Source organism: Parasteatoda tepidariorum, chromosome 10, assembly GCF_982258835.1.
Source record: "Parasteatoda tepidariorum strain Cologne lab strain chromosome 10, Ptep-v5.0, whole genome shotgun sequence".
NCBI classification, from domain to species: Eukaryota; Metazoa; Arthropoda; class Arachnida; order Araneae; family Theridiidae; genus Parasteatoda; species Parasteatoda tepidariorum.
In genome coordinates, this window is record NC_141764.1 from 58,041,330 (window position 1) to 58,064,688 (window position 23,359).

Genomic DNA, 23,359 nt, shown 5'->3' on the forward strand with positions numbered 1-23,359 from the left:
AGGTAAGTCAAATGCAGTAATTTTAATAAATTAGTTCATGATTTATATGCAGGTATTGATGAAGATGATGACACGTTCGCCATGCAAACTGTGTACGTTCTGTATGGCGACTGTATTAAGTTTTTTCTAATAATCAATCTTATACCCTAAGTATCCAATTTGGTCCTCTTTGCTTACAAAATTTAAATACAGTAGACTCGTTCATGCACTTTGTTGACTTATTTAGCTCTCCATTTATGGTCAGATAATTCCCAATGCTATATCCCGTTTTAAGAAACGTTAACAAAGAAAATACGAAATAGAAATAAGCACACAAAATTTTTTTAAATATTTTTTAATAAAAACACTAATTTCACAACACAAGAAATTTGTTTAATACTATATTGGAAGAATTAATGACTAGTTCAAATGATTGCGGATGTAAGTAGCTCTCTCTCTCTCTCTCTCTCTCTCTCTCTCTCTCTTATCTTCATTCTAGCGGTTAACAAACACCCACAGAAGAGGTTTTCCCCGCTAATTATTTTAATCTTTTTACTCCAAGAAAAGCTTACAAGGTAGGGGTATTTCAAAAATATTTCATTTGATTTGAAGACCCTTTCTTTTGTTTTTGCGTTTGATAACTCGTGGCAATATCAGAAGTAAGATTGTGCACAAAGTGCACATTCCTGCCAACGTATACATCAAGCCGTCATATGAGCCTAAAGTTCCTCTGAAGTAACCTAAAATCAAAAATGAAAATAAACATTGCTTAGTAAATACAGAAGCTTTGCAAATTACTTGTCGATCAGCTTGATCATTTTTCAAAACTATCTTGTAAAACTTATAAGCTTTAATGGTAACCAAGCTGAATGCACAGCACAACTGCATTTAAAAGTTCTAATTATTCAAATTCTGAAATATGTCTTATTAAACGTGCGTACCATAAAAACTACTAAAAAAATAAAGTATAAAATATAAGTATATATATAAGTATTCAATAATATTCTCTAATTTAGTAAAACATTGTTTGAAAACGATAGAAGGAAAATTTTTCACCAGAAAATATTTAACCTTGTTCAAAAGGAAAGTTAATTTTGTAATAAATAAAAAATATATCTACAGATCATAAATTTCAAATTAACTTTAACACAGAGTTACTTATACTTCTATGTAACCAAATTAACAAAAAGTAAAGGAAAAAGTTACTTTAAAAAGTATTGCACTAAACTTTATTATACTGCAATTGCAAGTGCTTTTATGACTAAAGCTTATAGTCATTTATAGTTATTCATTTACAATTATCAATAAATGCTGTTTATCATTATAAAAAGTTATTTACTACTTCAGTTGACAAATATGCATTTATTTATTATTCGTATTATGTTCGAAGCGCCAAATTTCCCTCTATAGGCAACTTTTGGAACTAATATTTCTTTTAGAAATTACAGCTCTATTATAGTATAGTATAGTATAGTTGAGTATGTGTGTCAATTTTTTTAATCAGTAGTATAGTCAGGAGAGTGGCCGTAAGCTTTGAGCCTTTAATAATAATTTAACATTTTACATACTTTGCTATATCTTTGGAATTATTTGACTGAATATTAAATTTTCTGCTTATAAAGTTCATTTTTTCGAAAATAATTACATGCATATTTAATTCTAAAAATAATCTCATGCATTTATACTAATTATTTACTATTTTTACTTAAGTAATAATGATCAATATGATCATTTGAGTTTAGTGGATTTTGTTCCATTTCTAAAATGTAAAGAAATCCATTACAAAAGAATTCTATAATATGTAAAAATGCTAAAAATTAAAATTTATTACTTTTATGCAACAATCAAAAAATAATATTTAGGTTTGAATAATTGAATTTTTTAATTGCATTTATAACTCATTACTTTCCTATAAGCTACACATTTAAAATTAAAAATTGCATTTTCTGCCATCATTTAAAGCTTCGAAGATGTAATTCTGCTTTTTATGCTTTTAGTTGATGGATTATTATTTGCTTTTAAAAATACTTATTTTTTTTAACTAACTGTTTTCATTATTTTCTTAATGAAAGGAACTGGTAAAAAAGATATAAATACTTTGCTGACTAAATTAATTTGTATTGATATTTACTAATTAATTTTCTATCAGTTAACGAATTGGAAAGCTTTCTGGGTTCTCTGAAACATATATTTTGCTCATGGCAAAGTCAAATCTTTTAGGAATTATAGAAAGTAACCCAATCTTGTTATAAGGAATTCAATCTTTGGATGGTAACTTTATCTCACTATATTCTTGCACCACGACAACTACATCATATGAAAAACGTTCCAAAAACGTTTTATAAAGCTGTAAAATTTGAATACTTACCCTTGAAATTGAATTTTAAATGCAGCATCAAATCAAATTTCATGTATATTACTTTTTTAAAATTGGATTTATTAGGAACTGTTAAACCGATTTTGCTCAATTTTTGAGTTCCATATAAAATTATATTCTTTAAAAGGATGTAAAAAAAAAATTATATCTTGCAATGCAAAATGGTTTCGCCGATTATTAAATAAAATAATAAATATTTACAAAAAGTTAATTTTTACATAGAGTTATCTTTAGACAAATGAATTTTATAATTATGTGCCAAATGGTTTTCTATTCGATTAAAATTTTCCTGAGATAAATCAAAATACGTAAAAGAGTAAAATTTACATTAAAGGGCCCACACTTTGGATCGCATTCCTGAAAAAACTAAGGGGACCATATTTCCCAGATTGCGGCTATCCCCTATAACTATCAGAAATCCGAATCTTTGGAAAAGAAGATATGTGTATTCAGAGAAAGTACGTTTTTGTGTTTGATATCGCAACTTGAAGTATCGCGTTGGCACTTATTAATAAACATATTTAGGTCACCTCTTCGAACCTATAAGATTGAGTACTAGAACATGAAGATCTGATTAATAGATCAAAAATTTTCCAGGGTGCACTGTTTATTTTTTTGCGATCTGTACATGCTTTTGTTTTTGTTACTTCAATCAATTAAAAAGTTTCACACTTACCTATTAGAGGTGACATTGTGAAGCTCATGGGGGCATACATTATAAACCGAGATGCCATTGCCATCCCTCTTTTATCTTCATCTATAAACTGAGTTATTATGCCGGGGAGTCCGGTTACATTTCCACCAAGCACTGCACTGAGTATACTTATGCCGACAATTGTTGGCCAGAAACCAGATACATAAATCAGTAGGATGCAGGAAAGTCCCATGCTTCCGAAACAAAAGGCACAGAAGTTACCTTCTGACATGTATCCACTGTCGGGTATGATTCCCAACGTCGCTGTTCCTATCATGTCGAACAGTGACTGAGACATCACAAAATATATTTCTAAATTTCTGTGAACCCCTTTATCACGTACGATGTCAACTGTAATTGTCCAAAATATGTACATTACGTATAATGATAAACTCTGAATCAAAGTTAAGGTTAAAAATACGGGATCCCATAGTACGTTACAAGAAGCATAAGGTGATTTGGTAGAAAGTTTTTCAAGTGCTTCAATTTCATTCAGTGTTTGCAAGCTTTCCGTTGAGCCCGGAAGACTCGGCTTTCTTAGGTTTCTCACGTCAATTAACACTGGGGTCAATCTCCGACCTTGACGTGAACGTCCGAGAAAGTTCGATTTCGAAAAGTTGACCTCGTGGGGAAAGAAGACATCAGACATTGACATTTTAGATTCATTTACTATTTTAAAATCTGGATTTTTCGACAAGTATTCGTCTTCCGTACAAATCTTCGATTCATTTTCATTCTTTTCATTTAGTATTATTTCTGTTTTGGCAACAGGATTGTAATGACCATTGAGAAAGCCATATTCAGGAAACTCAACATTCGAAATTTCTTTATTTGTTTTTGGCTTTTCCTCCAAGCATGACGCGTGATCTTGTAAGCATGACGATATGTCTTGAGATGGTCTCACACTTTTAATATCTTTGAATGTTTCTGGTGATTTAATTTCCACAACTTTTTTGCTAGTTTTCGGTACAGACATGAGCATAGCTGCCGGTATGGCATTGAGCAATATGGCACACATAATTAAAAATGTCTCAGACACACCATAGTCATTAAGAATCATTTCAATGATTGGTGGTGTTATGAAGGCTCCTAGGCCACCCCCAGCAAAGACTATACCATTTGCCTTGGCTCTATGTTGGTCAAAGTGCAAATTTATAATTTCAGGAACTATTAGTGTTGATAATCCGAAACCAGTTCCTGAAAATTAATAAAAAAATATTTTTATTTTCCAAGAATTTAGTCTCAAATATATATTTCCGGAATTAAAGTAAAATAATATAATGGTTATCATTTTGCCTGCATAGGTAAATGTTTTTCTTAGAAATTATTTCATTCGTTTTATTCAAAATATGCGTCCTATACTTTTTATTTCGATCAAGAGTACTCAGTAAATAATTTTAGCCACTTAGAAATTTTTTTTAAAAATCACCAAATAAGAGATATATTTCATTTTATTTTCTAACCGGTGTTGAACAGCAGATCCAATTTTGAATTTATGATTTTCAATGCTCAACCCCGTAGCATTGTACCTTTGAACCCAACCCATAAAAACAAGGGAACTCCTGGATAAAGCATTGTGACAAACTAGGCTTCGTAGAGGCCTTTCTTATGGAACTAACCAGCATTTGCGTCACATTGAAGAAACCTCACACGGTTATCCCAACAACAAGGGTACTACTGTATCAAGCATTGGGATGAACTAGACTTTGAGTTTGTCCCAATGCTTGTAACCTACCATTGAGGGTATTTTACGTCAGCACTGTGGTCGGTGTAAGCTAGGAGCAGAATTTGTATCAATCAGCCACCTCTGGGATTCGAATCTGGGACACCTCATTGGGAAACGGTCTCCATCCTGATTCACTGTGGCTCTATGTATGAAATATAACAAAACACTGAAGCACAAACTTTCAAAAACGATATGTGACAAAACTTTTAGTTATGTTTTTAATTATGTAATACTTCAGCCACTTGAAACATGAAAATTGGATAATGACAAGTTAAATTTATAAATTTGTTTTTTACGCTTATTAAAATTTGATTGCATAACTTTTTATTACTTGTTATTATAATACTGTTATTAAAAATTTAATTTTTAAGACTAGTTCTACACAATGGGTTTATGTTTACTCTAATAAGGAATGTTTGCCAAAGGAAAATATTGGTAGATTAACATTCTTTTAACAATTAAAGGCTATCAGTGTACTCAACATTAACCATGAAATAGTTTTTATTTGACCTATTTTTTATTGAATCAGATTACTAAAACAAAATTTGAGAGTTGTGTAGTAAATGGTGCTAATTACGCGCAGCGTTATCATGCATACAATTAAGTGATGAAAAGTTATTAAACTTACTGCTCAGTTAAAACCACATACTAAAAATGCATTCTGTATGTGAATAGCTTAAAGCCAAACAAATTAGTTTAATGCTGTTTTTCGAAGCTCTCTGCCATCAAGAAAAATAAAAATGCCATAGTTTAAGTGCCTTATACTTGAAGCAATGCAATAATTTTAAACTATATATATAATCTGGCTGGGAAGAATTATCTGGGTTTTAGAACGAACAAATAATTAAAATATTTCAAAAGTTATTAAACTTTTTTAGTAAATTGCCAATTTGGGGACATTTTTTTCCTCTAAAAACTATCCATAAAAATTATCAAACTCACTGCCTTATTCTCAGTTTTTTCAAATTTTTAGGAACCCAAGTAATGTAGCATCGGAGTAAGTTACTAAATCTTAAAAAATTAAGACCACAAACGCTTTTTACATTCATGAAACATTGGTTTTCTCCATATTAACGTTTTGCATAATTTTCAAAATAAGTGTAGACATTGCTGGCTTTAGATAGACTTGACTTTACATTCACGAGTAACAGTTGCAAACTCACAGCAGTTATGAAATAAATAGCATATTATTCGCAAACAAAACATCATTTCACATTACGACGCAGCCTTCGAGAAACAGCCTTAATTTTGAAATTCAAAATGTTTTAGATCGATTGAACGTTCAATTGAATGTTCAAATAGGAGCTGGAAACGGCTATGCTGCGCCAATGTGAGTTTAAAAAATTTGCGATAATGCTCATGATATTTTAATTTTTAAATTCAAAGTTATGTTGAAGTTTTTTTATTGAATGTTCAGTTTAATAAGCTAGAACCGGATGCGGCCAAAAAATGCCAGTACCAGGAAGACACATTAACTCAGATGCAAACTCAGGTTAAAAAGAACTATAATCGAAAATAAAAAAACGGAAAAAAGAAGAAAGGATCAGAATGAAATTTTTACCACTAATCTTGAAATCGTAAAATTTGCTACGTTAGAATAAGTCCTAGAATTCAACTTTGCTTTTTTAAGTTTACTTTCAGAATAAATTTTCCACCATAAAATATGCGTTCAAAATCCTTTTAAAAGTATATTTTCGTTAAACTTACATTTTTTTTTGTGTGTGTGCGTTTCGCTTTATCAAATTTAAAATTCCTTAAACTTTATCTTTCTTAAACCTGTCTGTTCTTTGATTCGATTACTAGTGAAATGATCTTAAATGATCAATTTTGCTTACAAATTAATAATTTTTTCCAGTTTTCTTGTGAAGTTACCCTAACGTCTGGAGAACTGAATGTATTTTGCTCTGAGTTACATTTTTTAAAATAAAAATGAATAAATAAATAAAGAAATGTATACTTTATTAGGAACTTTAGTGTAAGGAAATTTATCAGCGTTGTTTAAACAAATGTGATTGGTTCCCACGAAAAGATGTTTAATACGCATAAGAGTAACTTTAATTGGAAAGGCAATTTTTTAAATGTAAGACGTCATTATTTAAAAAAAGTTGTCTCATGACTTTCTTTTTCAGACGATTTGCTTTTAAAATTCTTGGTTGTTTGTCATCTAAATTACTCACCAAAAATAATGCCTAGACATAAATCGACAGTAATGATATTTTCAGCAAAGAAGCATCCTCCTACTCCAAGTGCACATAAAAAGCATCCAAATAGAGTTACCTGTTGCAACCCAAACTTTTCTCCAAAAAATCCGACGATTGGTCCTAAAAATTCATAAAAAACATTTAAATACCAATCAAAAATTTTCCAACTGATGAGCACTAAATATTACTTCACCCAAAATTCTTTTAAAAAAAATCATATTTTAAAATTATAGAAACTCTTAAACTACGTACAATAGGCAATAACAATCATTATTTTTCTTTTGTATGCATTGTTTTCTATGTATTTTTTCTCGTTTACTCGAATGAAACCAAATACAAATAAAAAAATACTATACTTCAAAAGTTGAAATGATTTTTTTTACTGTACAAAATGTACTATTTCTGTGTATTATACTTATTGTGAAGAAAACCCATATAACTTCAAAACTATATATCCTATCATCTTAAATTTTACTTCATTAAATTCAGTATCAAAACTTTCATAGGAATATGCTTGTCACATGTTCATATAGCCCCTAGATGAAAAAGTAAAAAGAGTACTAAATCATGTCAAAAATAGTACTTTTTATGCACAGAAACGTTTGTAACTTTTAAAGTATTCGATCTATTATGTCGTGTAGTCATATTCGCACCAACGTAAAAAAATGCATAGGAAACATTGTCTCACTTGTTTAGATAGATTTTTCAGATGAGTACATAGGTACACATAAAGTAATCGCCTGATTGTCTCGTGATTGGTGTCATTCAATTAAGCGTGCAAAAATACATCATAAGAAAACCCTTATAACTTCAAAACTATTTATCCAATCAATTCAAATTTTATTTCATTCAATTCAGTATCAAAGCTTTCATAGGAAAATGATTGTCACATGTTCATATAGCCCTTAGACGATAAAGTAAAAAGAGTACTAATTCATGTCAAAAATAGTGCTTTTTATACACGGAAACATTTGTAACTTCATTCGAACATTCGAACATTCGAAACATTCGAACTATTCGATCTATTGGGCTCGTGTATAGTTATATTCGTATCAGCGTAAAAATACACAGGAAACATTATCTCACTTGTTTTTTTATCAGATGAGTAAACAGGTACGCATAAGCTAATCGTTTGATTGTATCGTGATTGGTGTCATTCAATTAAGCGTGCAAAAATATATAAATAACAAAGCTTCACTTGCCTGCCTAGAAGAAAACCGCTTCCCTCTCTAATAATCCCCATTTCCCTTAAAAATGGGGAAAACGTACAGAGGAGAGGGAGTTTTCAGGTATCATTTATGTAGACATAACAAATTTTTCTACCAAAAAAAAAGATTTTGGTAATTAATTTTTTTTTGAAGAAACAGTCTAATTTCAGTGATATTTGTTACATTTCATTAGATAGACAAAATCTCTTTACTCTAAATGAGTTTGAATGTTTTTTGTAAACTCTTGTTTGTTAAGCAGTGTTAAAATATTTAAGGAATGACTCTATCCATTTTTAAAGGAAACTTGAAATGTCTGTAATAAATTTTCCTTCCGTTACACTCAGTTAGATATCTGAGAAATATAAACCGAATTAAAAAAAAATTGGTGTTACAAAAATGTCATAATTCTCGTTTAAAGACTTGCGTAACAAACGTCGTTCTTAGAAATGAAGATATTATAAATAACCAATTAACATGGATCACATTTTGAACAGAAAATTAAGATTAATTTTGACGTGGATTATGCTTTAGTAGAAAAAAACTGAGAAATCAGTCTGATGAAGAAGAAAAATAAAATAGTTTGGCAAGCAAAATTACTAAGCTTTTCAGTCTAACCAGGAAATGGAATTAAGTGCAATGTAATATTTCGATAACGAGCAATTAATAAAAAGCTGACTTTAAATAGTTTTTCTGTTACTTGAATGAAGTGTTAATTTTGCTATGAAAAAGGATATAGATTGTGGCAAATGTTATTTCCAGGTGACGCTTAGGTATGCTGTCTTTGGAGTTTTAGGTACAAAACCCTCATTGATTTTATGTTTTATTTTTATATTTAAAACTAAATATAAATTGCAAATGAAAATCTCCGATTAAATTTTTTTGTTGCTATCAAGTATTTAAAAGGATTAGAACTTGAAAACACATGTAGTAAATCATATGAAATTTTGTCCATCACGTTTCTGGTTCAAAACTATAAATGGGTTTTTGTTTTCTTTTCTTTTTATCTCAAACTAAATATGATTTTTAATTAAAAAACATAGGTTGTATTTTTTATTTGTTAACTAATAAAAATTCAAAACTCATATAGTAAATGATTTAAAAATTCTGCCTATGCCGTTAAGGTTTTAAAACCCTGATTGGATTTTTGTTTGAATTTTTTTAATTTCTAACGAAAAATGAATTTTAATAGAAAAAATTCAACTTAAATTTTTCGTTGTTCGTTTGGATCCTAAATGTATATTAATTAGAACTTAAAAATTCGAAACCGATACAGTGAAAGATTTGAAATTTCATATATAATGGACAAATCTTGGAATCTGAAACAAAGACACTTTTTGTCCGTTTTGCAAAAGAGTGAAATTATGAGATTCTTTCTTTTCTTCGGAATGTTTCTCTATATAATAAAATTATTGAAATTTGTTTGATGCTAGAGAGAAGATTGCCTATTGGATGACAGAGTCCTTCGTCCAGGACCATAAAAAGAGGTAAACTTTACGAAAAAGTAAATAAAGTATTCTAAGAAGCATAACATAAATATTTTAAAAACCTTATCATTTAAACTCACTGAAACCATCCGATAGAACTAAAGGCTTATTCGATGTTCCGGTGCTATTGAATATCAATGATAAATGGCGTTAGAATGACGTCACACGTACAATTTTCTTAGAAAAGACGACTATCAAATAAAAACGTCATTTTGACGCCACTAGTCTTTAAAATTTTCGTTACCTGTTCTTTATTCAGATAATGACAGGCCAATTTTCTATCCAGATATAAATTTTTTTTTTCAGTTGTGTATATCCTCAGAATTAGCGTCTGTTATATATCCTATTAAACACTTTGAGTAAGCGATATTATTCTAATGGTGCCTACTATTGGTGTTTTATTAATCGCTTTACAGAAAACTGGACTTTGGAAAATTGGTTTTGGCAGGTTTTGTATTTTATACATGAAATCCCATGAGCACACTGAGAAAATGTATTATAAAAAATAATTGAGTATGGTGAAATTTACCATGTTTCTGGGTCTATGGGAACTCCAAGCAGCTCGTTAATTTTTAGCGAAGCGAAAAGGTCAAGATTTTGGTTAAAATTAACAAACAAATGGTTTTATAACCTGTGATAAAATTTTGTAAATGTAGTAAAATTTGGTAGCTTCATCTGGGCACCTTAGAGCATGGTATAAAAACCATTTTCGGTTAAATTTACTTTTCAGTTTTGTGATTTTACTTAATACGTAGTAATAAGAACTATAATTTTGAAAACCAAAATATATGAACGGAAAGATTACTAAATGGCTTAAATACTGTATATTTTGGTTTAATAAACCTAAATTATGTAATGAAAGTTATTATTATAGAATACGGTAATTATACTAGAATTTTTTTTCTGTGTGCGGAACTATATCTAACGTTCTGCAACAAGATTTTTGGTAATTACTTATATTCTGCGTGTATCGGCAAAAATAAACAAGTTATTCTCATTATTTAAATAATTAATATTGTTTTAATAAAAAAAGAATTTTATATTGCAAATTGAAGAAATGTTACTTTATCATCATCAAATAGTTGCATAAATGTCTGCATAATTAAACAAAAGTTATTTACGGCATGAAACGCCGAAATAACAGTTTTGTTTTATAACCGACTTTAAACAGCAGACCTAATTTTAGGTTTACGACTGTTAATGTTCAGCTTCTTAGCTTTGTAATTTTGAACCCGATCCAGAAGACAAGGGATTTCCGGGATCAAGTATTGGGAGAAATTTGCCTTCTTGGAGGACTTTTTGATGGAACTAACCCGCATTTGCTTTACATGGCGAGGAAGACCACGAGAACCTCCCACGGTTAGCCTGACGGCAAGGGACTCTAACCCATAATTCGTCTACCACTGAGGATATTTCACGCAAACACTGTGGTCAGTGTGAACCGGTTGCGGAATTGGTATCGACCTGCCATCACTGAGATTCGAAACCGGGTCACGTCATTAAAAGGCAAACGCTCTATCCTCTGAGCCACCACGGCTCAAATAAATTGGTAACTTTTTCGAGGAAATGAATTTCGTCAAAATTATCTTCATTCAATTAAAAAAAATCCTAGTGGCTCCTAATGTATCTAACTTTTCTGATAACCACTTTGTCATGGGCACCATATAGTTGAATCAATGCCGTCTTTAACAAGAAAAGAAATACTGATAGAACAGAGAGATAAATTGCAGATATGCCCGAAGAGGGATTCGAACTCTGGATTATCATATAGGTTAGCCGGCTTGTTGCGTCACTTTATTTTCAATCGTTTAGTCTTCATTCTGGTTAATAATCTCCCACAATTCACTTGTCAATCGAGGAAACATTTTCGTAATACATTTGAGAGTAAGCGTTTTGTCACAAATAACGTGATTTCGTGACGAAATGATACACAAAATTCAACGAAACAAAGCTCAAGGATTCCTAAATCGTCAAAAGTGAGAGTTTTATTTCTAACTGCGTAGTCAATTGAATTTACCAACATTAAGAAAAAGAAAAACTTTAAAAATTATGCTAAGAATTATTGTTTTATATCATCATCTACATCAATAATTTATTTACCTGAAATGCTTCGCATAAAGTAGGACAGAGAGAACGGAAACGAAGCTGCTTTTCGGGTTGTATCATAACGTTCTATCATGAATACAAAGAGTTGGGAGCCTAATCTCATCGGCCAAGTCGTCAGAAGGAAGACTATACTTCCAGCTACAGCTACCATCCAACTATATTTGCTGTCCAAGCCTCTATTTTTCATCTTGATAGTTCTTTGATTTCGTTAAACACCTGCAATTAAAGAACATCATTGGCAATTTTAACAATGAAAGTGATGATGTAATGTGGTAATATTGGTACTTTTTAAAAACTTACTTTTTTATTTGTGAGCGTGAGTTAATTCCAATCTTAAGAGATTGAAATTCTTCAGAATATCCTAAAGAAATAAAATATGCAGAAGCATAACTATCGTCGAAGAACATTATACTTATTATAAGAAGTAATAATTATCAAGTACTGAGAAAGGATTGTTTTTACTTAATAGGTAGGCGTCATTGCGTTTGCTTACCATAATACAAAGATATGCTTGATTAGATCAAAATTTTCTTAATTAATAAAGTCTAAGGTTTCGTTTGATTATATATCTGCATTTTATATCTACATTACTATCTTTCGTTAGTAATATATATAATTTTATTAAAAATATACTTTATTTTAACTATAGATGAGTGTTTTGCATAATTCATGGAATAAAGAAAAAGTAGAAGATAAATTTTTTCATAAAAAATTTCCTATTTCTAACAAGTGTAAAATTAAAAAAAAAAATGTCTGTTCTTATGAAACGAAATTGAAAGCAATAAAATACAATCAAAACGTGCATAAATATCATTAAAAATGTTTCAAAAGAAATGTTCTTAACAAATTTGTGATACTTTTTTTAGACTCTTTTTTTAAACGTTAGCATTTTAAAGTAATAGGCTGCTGCAGCTTGTTGAGCTGTTTTTATTTTATTTTACAACCGTCGTTGAACAGCCGACCCAATTTTGGGTTTACGACTACTAATGTTCAGCTCCGTAGCTTTGTAATTTTGAACCAATCCAGAAGACAATGAAACTCCCGGATCAGTACCCCCAGAGATATTGATTTGTTATGGGAACATGGAGGACTTTGCGACTCGACAGATTTGACGTGCATCAGTTAACATTTACTACACGGAGAGTCTTCGGCCGGCGGGGATCGAACCCACGACCTCTTGGACATGGGCCCAGTGCCCTATCAACCAGGCTATCCCGGCCTTGTTGAGCTGTTTGCGGCTGCTGAAGTGTGTTTCGCATGTTTGAAGTATACTTGTAAGCAGCAGGACGGTCTTGGTTAATGTTAGCCACAGGAACCCCGCCAACTGGACGGGCAGCACTAACAACTGAGGAAGCCATAGAAGCAACCCTTGATTCAGCAGCAGCAACTTTTTATTTATGTACATTTCATTAATTTATATACATTTAAATTTGATTTACTGTATGTATTTCCTTGCTGATTAGAAATTGTATTTGAATTTCCGTTTATACGCAAATAAAAATTCCTGTGCTTGTGGTCACGTATTGGAGTTTTCTTTACTTTAACATTAACTCGTAAAATGCATAAAAAAAACAAGTTTTAAAAAAAGCAAAGCAGACCGATCTTTGTCGATTAAATCTAAATTTTCGCTCAAATTGTTTATTGAATTTTTTATTGAAATTATTCACTTATTAAAACAACGGAGCAAAAAAAAATATATAGAACTATTTAGTTAGAAGAAGTGTTCACCATTAATCTTTCATTTCTGCCTAACTTTTATCTCATTTAGATTCAGATGTTCAGCCCTTATTTAAAAAAAAATCATCATTCGTAAATCATGTACGTTAAGGGGAAAGAAATTTCCTCGGCTTTCTTAACAATATACGTATTAGTGTTGCAAATAATAAAATAGATAGTTACAATAAAAAATATAGCTTACCAGAAGTGGTACTAGCTTTATCATACCTTGATAACCCTCTCCTATTCCATAAAAGGTATCTAACTTTATAAAATATTATAATATTTTCAGACATTAACTTGATTTTTTTTTTAAATAAGCAGAATACTTTTATTAACTGAAGTTTTTTTCATTAATGCTACAATTCGTTATTAAAAAAATGAGAAGAGAATTAGAGTGAAAATTCTAAGTTAAAGGAAAACTCAATTTAATGTATAGTGAGATTCTTGTTTTCTCTTTATATATCCCTTTTAAATTGATTGTTATTTGTTTTGAACACTCCAGGATTCGTTGTTATAATGTTCGCTTTAACGACGTTTGTATTTGATAATTTTTTTTGTAATATCGCTGTTGCTGTTGTTTTTGCTACTTAAAGCACATGTGTTAAACAGGTGACTAAAAAGAGGTAACTTTATTGCTACTTTCAATAAAGTTACAGATCAAGGTAATTGCTGGAAAATATGTTTTCCTCAATTATTTTTAGAGAGAGTATCGTAAGATATATAATGTGAAAGCAAAAACTAGCAACAAGGAATTAAATATATATTTTTTTATTATGAAATTGCAATTTTTATTTATTTTACCACGTTTATATAAATTTGCCTTCATGTATGTCTGTCCGGGTGGAATTTTGTAATCAACTTCCCGACTAGCTACAAACTTCAAATTTGGCACATAGTTCAGAATTGGATGACAATGCATGAAAATGAAGAGAAAAAAGACATACAAAGTAAAATAAAATTAAAATTTGAAAAGTTTTTTTTTTCGAGATTGCCTTTTGTTGTCGATTCCATTATTTCAAATTACTATTACATGTCAGGTGAAAAGATTTTTATTGTCGGAGTATTTTTATTGGCTGAAAAATCACGTGGTAGGATCCAGTTTTTCCTCATTCATTTCCAGATCGTTTTGGTTGTCATCAGCATAAAACTAATGAAAGTCGTAAAGGTATTGTTTTTCTATAAAGATTTTTGTATCCCTAATTTAAAATGAAAGTTCTATTATTTTAGTAGTGGTCTTGTAGTAGTCTTGACTACTCTTGACTAAGAAAAATAATCTAAATAAAAATATATATTTTTTAAAAATAGCGTTTTTTGTAGTGAAGAATAATAATTAAAAAACGACAATTTTTAAAAAATATAAAATAAAAATTAAAAATTAAAAAAACTATAATTTAAAATAAAAAACTTCAAAATAAAAAGTAATATTTTTAAAAACCACGTTTTTGTAGTAGAGAATAATAATTAAAAAAAAATTGAAAAACGCAAAACGTGGGGCGAATGAAATACATAACAGTACATATACGCATACATATACACATTTTCTTACTCAAACACATGCACAGCCACATATACATCCACATACATACGCATATACACAAACATATTCCACATCCATATTCAGATGCAATTGCAATTACAGATATACATACACATATTCTCAAGAGCACACATACACACACTAATATAACATTACTGTTATGTATTTCATGCGCCCCACGTTTTTCGATTTTCAATTTTTTTAAAATTATTATTCTCCACTACAAAAACGTGGTTTTTAAAAATATTACTTTTTATTTTGAAGTTTTTGTGAATTTTCATTACAAAACTTTGTAATAAAATTTTTTTTTTGTCCAGAAAATTGCGTCTTTTGAAATATCAATCGAGGGTAAATATACAAACTGGTTAAAGTGACTTTTTCCTTTTAAAGAGTTTTCAATACGCTGTGACTGAGAAAAACAGTCACTAGACATACTATCAGTGTAATATAAGAGTTTAGTGTTATTGTGGGTGGCTAATTTTTTTTAATTTTTAATATCCAATTTAATTCCTTTTATCATGACGGGCTTAGTGTATGTTGCGCAAATTATTGGTTTATCACTTTATATTAATAATTTTCGCAATAACCATTAGTTATTGTTTTGTTATATCATTATGAAATTATCTTTAAAATGATGCGTATATTGAAAACACCTTCATTTAAGTTCAATGACGCATTTTTGTTTCATTGCCAATTAAACACTGTTAGAAATTTCTCGGTAAATATGGTTAAATAGCAATTTATTCAATCGTTATTTTACCATATTCAATCAAAACTGTGAAATAACCGTAAAAAAGATGATATTCAAACGTTTATTGTTTGTTTTTCCCAACGTGGTTAAGCAACTAGAATTTAATCCGAGAACTAGGTCCACCTTTTAAAGCCATTCTGTTCTGTACAGCTGGGTAATACCAGCTATAGTAACAGTATGAGAAAACTTTTACTTGCACTAATATAATTTTAAAATTTTTAATTAGCTACTTTTTTAAAGCTAGATTGTTATTCTATTTCTGTTTCTTTACATGAAAATTGCATTTTATATTGTTCTTATTACGCAGTGCAAGGTAGTAATGCAAGATTTCAGCAAAAAAGAATAAAAATATTTTCTGCAGGGAAGTTAGAACTTTTTTTGAAAATTTATTAAATTTTTTTTTAAAGAATTAATAAAAAGGAAAGATCGCGAAAGAAAGTTGCGCATCTTTTCAAATAATTGCGACTTTATGACAAATAAATGTGATTTTAATGCAAGTTAAAGCGATTTTAATCAATATGAAAAAGATAACGATTCATTAAGAGTGATATTTTTTACGAAATTCATGATTTATTGTATTGTTTTACTTTTAATAACAGTAAATAATACACGAAAAAGTTTTATTTACTCTCACAATTGTCTAACTGAATAAAAATGTATATAGGAATTAATTGAGAAAGACACTCAAAATTTGTTTTATATCTAACAGCAAACAAAATCTCAAAGTAATTCATGTACTTTATTTAAATTTATTTATGGAAAAGTATTTATTCATTTAAAAAAAATAAAGATATTTAAATATTTTATTTTGTAATTATGTGATTTTTAAAAATTGGAAAATACTGTTAGGAAATATATTACTTAAAATTCACTTAAAATTCTTAATTAATTATACACTTAAAATTCCGCTCCAAAATCGAACTGATTTTATGATTTTATACAAACAATGCTCTTAAGAATGATATTTGTTTCTTGCTTTCATGAAAGTAGTATAAAGTTTTATTAACTGAACGTGGGTAAGACAAGAAAATTTGACGAAAAAATATAATAAAAATCATGTAGGTAAAAATTAATATTTATATTCACAGACTGCATGCGATATGTTTTCATACAGTAAAAATACTGTTTTAAAAAATAAAATACATAATTTTTAATGATCATGTACTGAGAAAAATGTATGGTCAAATCTACCAGCATGTATTTAAATTAACCGTGTTTTTAATTCTATGGGAATACCAAAAATTTTTTATTTACAAGCGTTAGTCGAAGCGTTTTGGAAATGAGTTTTGTAATATTATTAATAAAATATAGTTTTATAATGTGTGATAAAATTTAGTAAATGTAGGTAATTAAGTAACATTTGGCAATTTTATCTTGATACATTAGAACATGGTATGAAAATTTTTTATTAGGTTAAATTAGCTTTTCATACTTGCATTTGTTTCAAATGCGTAGTAATAAGACCTGTAATTTTCGAAATCCGAATTTCCGGTAACCGTTACTATGTGAACGGAAAAATTACCAAATGAATGGTTTAAATACCACATGTTTCGGTTTTATCAACCAAAAATGTGTTTTATTTTGACAAAAATGTCATTACTATGCAATACATTTTACCAGAATTTCTTCTCTCCAAGTAGAAAAGTTAAAATGATCTAGGAAAAAACATTTCCTTTTCACTCTAGTTCAGTTATTATTACAAAATATGTGACTCAGAAGATATGTATTCATTACATTTAATACTGCAATTACTTGAAAAAATGCAGCATTAGATGTTCAATATTAGGGATAAATTAGGGATAAGTCAAAATGTTAGGGATAACTTAACAAAGGCTCTTGTAAAACTTAACTTTAACTACCACTTCTTAAATTTTTTCATATATTTTGATAAAAAATATTAAAAATTTTAGAAGTTGCCCGCAGAAATTGTGCTAATTTGCAGTCTCTAAAAAAGGGAACAATGCATTATTGTTAAAATATTAACAGTTAATTATTATTTATTTAAAATTCTACTTATTAAAAGGGTATTTTTTAAATAAAAATATTCATAAATAAGATGAATTTTTAAATTAAGGACTATTATATTTTATTATTTCTCCATACTTGCAGTTCTACATTTTTAGAAGTAAAATAGTAATAAAATGAAAATCTAACACAAATTTATTCCAAAAAAAATAAATAAAAAATAGAATAAAAAATAAATAAAAAATGGAATAAAAAATAAATAAAAAATAGAATAAAAAATAAATAAAAAATAAAATAAATGATTAAAAAACGCTATTAATATTATGTGAATTTTATTTATGTACGCAAACTTAAATTCATAAATAACAACAAATTTTTTTTTAATTTAGTGTTTAAAACAGTTGTGATAATAATTAAAATATTATTAGTTTAATGTATTAATTGTTCCAAAGAAAAGAACAACAACTTGAATTAAGCATAAATGAAAATACAGTTTTGAACTTAATTCTTGTTATTTATTGTTCTAGTCTACATAGCACAAAGTGTATTTAATCCTTTGTTGGATTCCAAAGATTATTTGATAAAATAATAATCAATCGATACATTTTTAAAATAATAATTATTCAAAAGATACATTTTAAAATTAATAATCGCGCTAATAATATAGTATGATTTTAAAATAATATTTAAATGGTAATTATAAATGATTAAGATTACCATATTTAAAATTGCATTGATACTTACGGTGCTACATTTTTAGAACTATCTTGTCTGTGATGTGAATCAGTAAAGGGAAGAATATTAAACAAAAATTATTCAAAAAGAATCTCATCTTATAGTATGTGAGTTTCATTTACGTAAGCAGGCTTTAATGTAAACAAGTTCAACGATAAAGATAAAAAATCAATTTGACCATCGAAGAAAAATTGTTGAGTGTTTTGACGACGGATTCAATAACTAACTTGTCTTACGTTTTTCTTAATGAAGTTAAGGAGACTCAGCAGCAAAATAAGCCAAGATGAAAGAATGAAAAATAATTTCAAGGGTTTTTAATTCAGTAAGTAATTGTTCTTTTTCTTACCCCATTATCGGTCAGTTTTCATTGTTGAAATAGCCATAAAGTAGGACAAAAACAAGGTCTAATTTTGAAATAATAATAGAAGGCGAGTTTTGGATTTTTCGTAATGACATCAATACTTATCTTTTCCAATTATCAAAGTTCATTATTTTTTGATCGCTATTTTATGTCAAATCACTTTAATTGTTCTTATATTAATGAAATTTACAGACTATTCGAAATGATTGTTGATAAGCTGCCGGTATAACTATCACAGTGTACTAAGAAATTATTTTAAGCGTGAAATGATCTTAATATGTTTTGTTTAAATTTTTTTTTATCACCTTTGCAACATTAGTTTTAAATCATGAGTTTTTTAATTTGTATAGATAATTTGCAGGCTAAAGCAATAGTTAGTCTGCTTTCTTGATGACAGAGTGTTGATGACTAAAACGGAGAAGTTTTACAACTAGTTTTACTAGGTAGCAGTCAAACTGCAAAACATAAAAAATTTATTATAATTATAATTAATTGCAATGAATTATTATACTAAAGGATTATTCTGACCTTTCTCCCGACAGGGCTTTAGTAGGACTTTTGGAGAAAGTCTTAATAATTTCTTTATGGATAATTGAATTCTTCCTTGATCTTTCAATCTGTAATAATTTTTAATAAATTTTAATTCACAATAAATTTTAATTCATTAAAAGTTCCTGCTTTCATCACCACAAAAGAGTATTTTAAATTGGTTATTTTTGACCTGGTTTTTGGTTGCAACTTTTTTTGTAATTAGCTGAATAAATTCTAGCTCTCATGATTTTTATTTACATTTAAGTGATGTCTGAAACCAGGATACCGATTTTAAGTTTATAATTTAGGAAGAAACTATTCACTAAAACTTCAACTAAAAATAAGTACCGTTGTTTGACGATTTTAGCTAATCTTTAGATTTATAAACATGTAGATGATTATTCATTTATATTCATAGCAATTATTATTGCATAAGGGAGAAAGAGGTGAGTTTTAAAGCAGAAGGGCTGTCTATTTAATTTCGCCTCCACTCGGAACACTTCGCGTTGAGATTTATCGGCTTCACACGCATTATTTCCAGCATTCTTGCAATCCATATGAGCGATTGCTTTTTTAGTTTCAACTAAAAAAACATAGGGTACCGATTTTTGACGATTTTAGCTAATCTTTAGATTTATAAATTTGTAGATGACTATTCATTTATATTCATAGCAATTATTATTGCATAAGGGAGAAAGAGGTGAGTTTTAAAGCAGAAGAGCTGTCTATTTAATTTCGCCTCCACTCGGAACACTTCGCGTTGAGATTTATCGGCTTCACACGCATTATTTCCAGCATTCTTGCAATCCATATGAGCGATTGCTTTTTAGTTTCAACTAAAAAAACATAGGGTACCGATTTTTGACGATTTTAGCTAATCTTAAGATTTATAAATTTGTCGATGACTATTCATTTATATTCATAGTAATTATTATTGCATAAGGGAGAAAGAGGTGAGTTTTAAAGCAGAAGGGCTGTCTATTTAATTTCGCCTCCACTCGGAACACTTCCCTTTGAGATTTATCGGCTTCACACGCATTATTTCCAGCATTCTTGCAATCCATATGAGCGATTGCTTTTTAGTTTCAACTAAAAAAACATAGGGTACCGATTTTTGACGATTTTAGCTAATCTTTAGATTTATAAATTTGTAGATGACTATTCATTTATATTCATAGTAATTATTATTGCATAAGGGAGAAAGAGGTGAGTTTTAAAGCAGAAGAGCTGTCTATTTAATTTCGCCTCCACTCGGAACACTTCGCGTTGAGATTTATCGGCTTCACACGCATTATTTCCAGCATTCTTGCAATCCATATGAGCGATTGCTTTTTAGTTTCAACTAAAAAAACATAGGGTACCGATTTTTGACGATTTTAGCTAATCTTTAGATTTATAAATTTGTAGATGACTATTCATTTATATTCATAGTAATTATTATTGCATAAGGGAGAAAGAGGTGAGTTTTAAAGCAGAAGGGCTGTCTATTTAATTTCGCCTCCACTCGGAACACTTCCCGTTGAGATTTATCGGCTTCACACGCATTATTTCCAGCATTCTTGCAATCCATATGAGCGATTGCTTTTTAGTTTCAACTAAAAAAACACAGGGTACCGTTTTTTGACGATTTTAGCTAATCTTTAGATTTATAAACATGTAGATGATTATTCATTTATACTCATGGCAATTATTATTGCATAAGGGAGAAAGAGGTGAGTTTTAAAGTAGAAGGGCTGTCTATTTAGTTTCGCCACCACTCGGAACACTTCGCGTTGAGATTTATCGTCTTCACACGTATTATTTTCATCTTTCTTACAATCAATATGAGTGACTGCTCTTTAGTTTTAATTTAAAAAAACCGAGGGAACAGTTTTTTGACGATTTTATCAAATCTTTGAATTTGCGAAAAGAGATTGTTCATTTATATCGTAATTATTATTGCATAAAGGAGAAAGAGGTAGCTTTTAAAACAGATGATCAACAACTTTGAAATCAACTTGAAAAAAAAAAGGTAAATATTCATCCATAGTCTGACAAATATGTTTTCATGCGAAATAGTTTTGAGAGAAATGAAAAAGGAAGAAAAATGAACTTTCACGTTATGCGATAAAAAGAAAGGAAAAATTTAATACATGAGTGACGCTACTACTTACTGCTTATTATGTACGAAAAATCTAATTTAATGTTTAGTGAAGATATCTAAAACAATGAAACAAAATTTAATAAACGGTGTTTAAGTCACATGAAAAGAATATGCGTAATTTGAGTTTTGCTCCAAGACTTTTTTGAAAGTGGTTTTGAAAAATATTACGCAGAGCTGCCAACATTTATTTTTACAGGGAATGTTAAATATTTTCACATGTGGAAAAATAAATGAGGATTTCTTATAATTTAATCATTTAAATGATATAAGCAATTGATTTGGCAATGTGTATTATTAGAATTCGAGATCTGTTGCATAGCGTTTGCATTACGCTAACCGTAAAGCTAACTTTATTTTCACCTCCTAAGAGATACAATGAATTGCAAGTTTTCGCATATGCGCTATGAAGCTCGAATAGCGTAAACGCTAGAATTAGGGGAAATTATAACCGTACGCAAAATCTCTTTATTAGTTATATACTTATTGTAGGTATTAATAATTTACTTTTTTTATACTCAATTTCAAATAAAAGATTTTATGCTAAAAGTTTAGTAAATGATCGTTGTCTGGGCGATCTGAACATTTTACATCTGTCCAATCTATTAAATACTTTTTATTTTTATTTTCAGTTCTTGAGAAAAATTGTTTTTTTTTAACATTAATTGTTTGTTTACTTTGCAACCAATTAAAAGGTTCTGCAAAAGTTTCGTCTAAGTTTTGCATAATAAAATTCCTATTCTGTTTTTTAGTGTTTCTTTGCAAGGTTTTAAGTTAAACCTAGGAAACAATTTCAATATTAAATAGTTTTGCTCAAAAAATGAGTAATTTAAGAAGCGGAAGTGGTAAGATATTACAGTACTATAAACTTCATTCGCTTCAAAAATATATAAAATGGTAATAGCGCTCAAAAACACGCACCCATTTTCAAGACTTGTCAGACGTGAATGAGAAGAAACAAAAGTCGTTTTAAATAAAAACGGAAAGCTGCCAACGAAAAAAAGGAAAAACTAAAGGTGAGAAACAAAAGTAGAAAAACTACAGTAGCCCCCCCCCCAAAAAAAAAGAGAATTAGAAGAAGAAAAACCACAGTGGCTGAGGGAAGTAAATCAGGGTAAAATGTATTTTTATGTGCTATGTAAATGTGGTGAAGAACTAATGTCGTTAGTTGACAAGGGAATCAACATTCGTATGAACAAAACAAGATTACAGGGCATTAGGATGAACTGATGTTAATGGAATGGAACTATTGTATATTTTTGAAGAGAATGAAGTTTTCAGTCAAGTAATATAGTCTAATGCAGCTCTAATTTTTATTACTTCTAAACTTATTTATTAAAATATTAAACTTAATTTTGTATTTAACAATGAGTAAAAAACGCAAAATTTTCATAAAAATGTATATATAGTTTTGTCTAAGTGTTAATTGTGCTTTGCTTATTCTTATTTTTATTCGTTATCTTATTTATTCAAATTTGCGTAAATTAAATCATTCTTATACACATGAGTCAAAAATCATTAAAGTTTGAGTTAGTTTGGTGCAAATAATGTTTTTTAGATATTTTGTTAGTAAATTTGAAATATTTTTAAGTCAAACTCAATCTATTTCTCTTACATATATATTTATTTTCTTTATAAGGATTTGCTACTATTGAAATAAAAAGAAATTGGCAGTTTGAACAAAACGCGCAAAACAAACGTATCATTATATGACCATATCGTTCGATTTACCTTTATAAGAGAACATAGAACTCTTAAAAGCAAACATTATTTTTATTTGGCGAAGGTTATCGAAAAATTTGACGTACTTATTAGGAATTTACGTCTGAAAATAAAAAATCGCGC

The 23,359-nt window shown here is 29.0% G+C and overlaps 1 protein-coding gene and 1 long non-coding RNA gene across 4 annotated transcripts in view; one reads left to right on the forward strand and one right to left on the reverse strand.

The window, feature by feature from the left end:
- Positions 1-350: 350 nt before the first annotated feature.
- Positions 351-18,629, reverse strand: LOC107456540 (uncharacterized). 3 transcript variants are annotated; one of them, XM_016074420.5, is made up of 6 exons: positions 18,492-18,629; positions 12,076-12,136; positions 11,770-11,991; positions 6,954-7,097; positions 3,033-4,247; positions 351-719 (listed from the first exon to the last, which is right to left on the reverse strand). In XM_016074420.5, exons 3-6 carry the CDS (start codon positions 11,960-11,962, stop codon positions 577-579), a joined length of 1,695 nt encoding a protein of 564 aa, XP_015929906.2. In that variant the 5' UTR covers positions 11,963-11,991; positions 12,076-12,136; positions 18,492-18,629; the 3' UTR covers positions 351-576. The 3 variants fall into 3 exon arrangements, with proteins under 3 accessions (XP_015929906.2, XP_015929907.2, XP_015929908.2); XM_016074421.5 differs by lacking the exon at positions 18,492-18,629 and adding an exon at positions 13,694-13,921; XM_016074422.5 differs by lacking the exon at positions 12,076-12,136 and having other exon boundaries at positions 18,492-18,622.
- Positions 18,630-18,663: 34 nt separating this feature from the next.
- Positions 18,664-23,359, forward strand: part of LOC139426123 (uncharacterized) — a 52,398-nt gene continuing 47,702 nt past the window's right edge. Inside the window, exon 1 of the long non-coding RNA XR_011637371.2 lies at positions 18,664-18,804. This is a non-coding gene — a long non-coding RNA (uncharacterized LOC139426123). The remainder of the gene's footprint in view (positions 18,805-23,359) is intronic.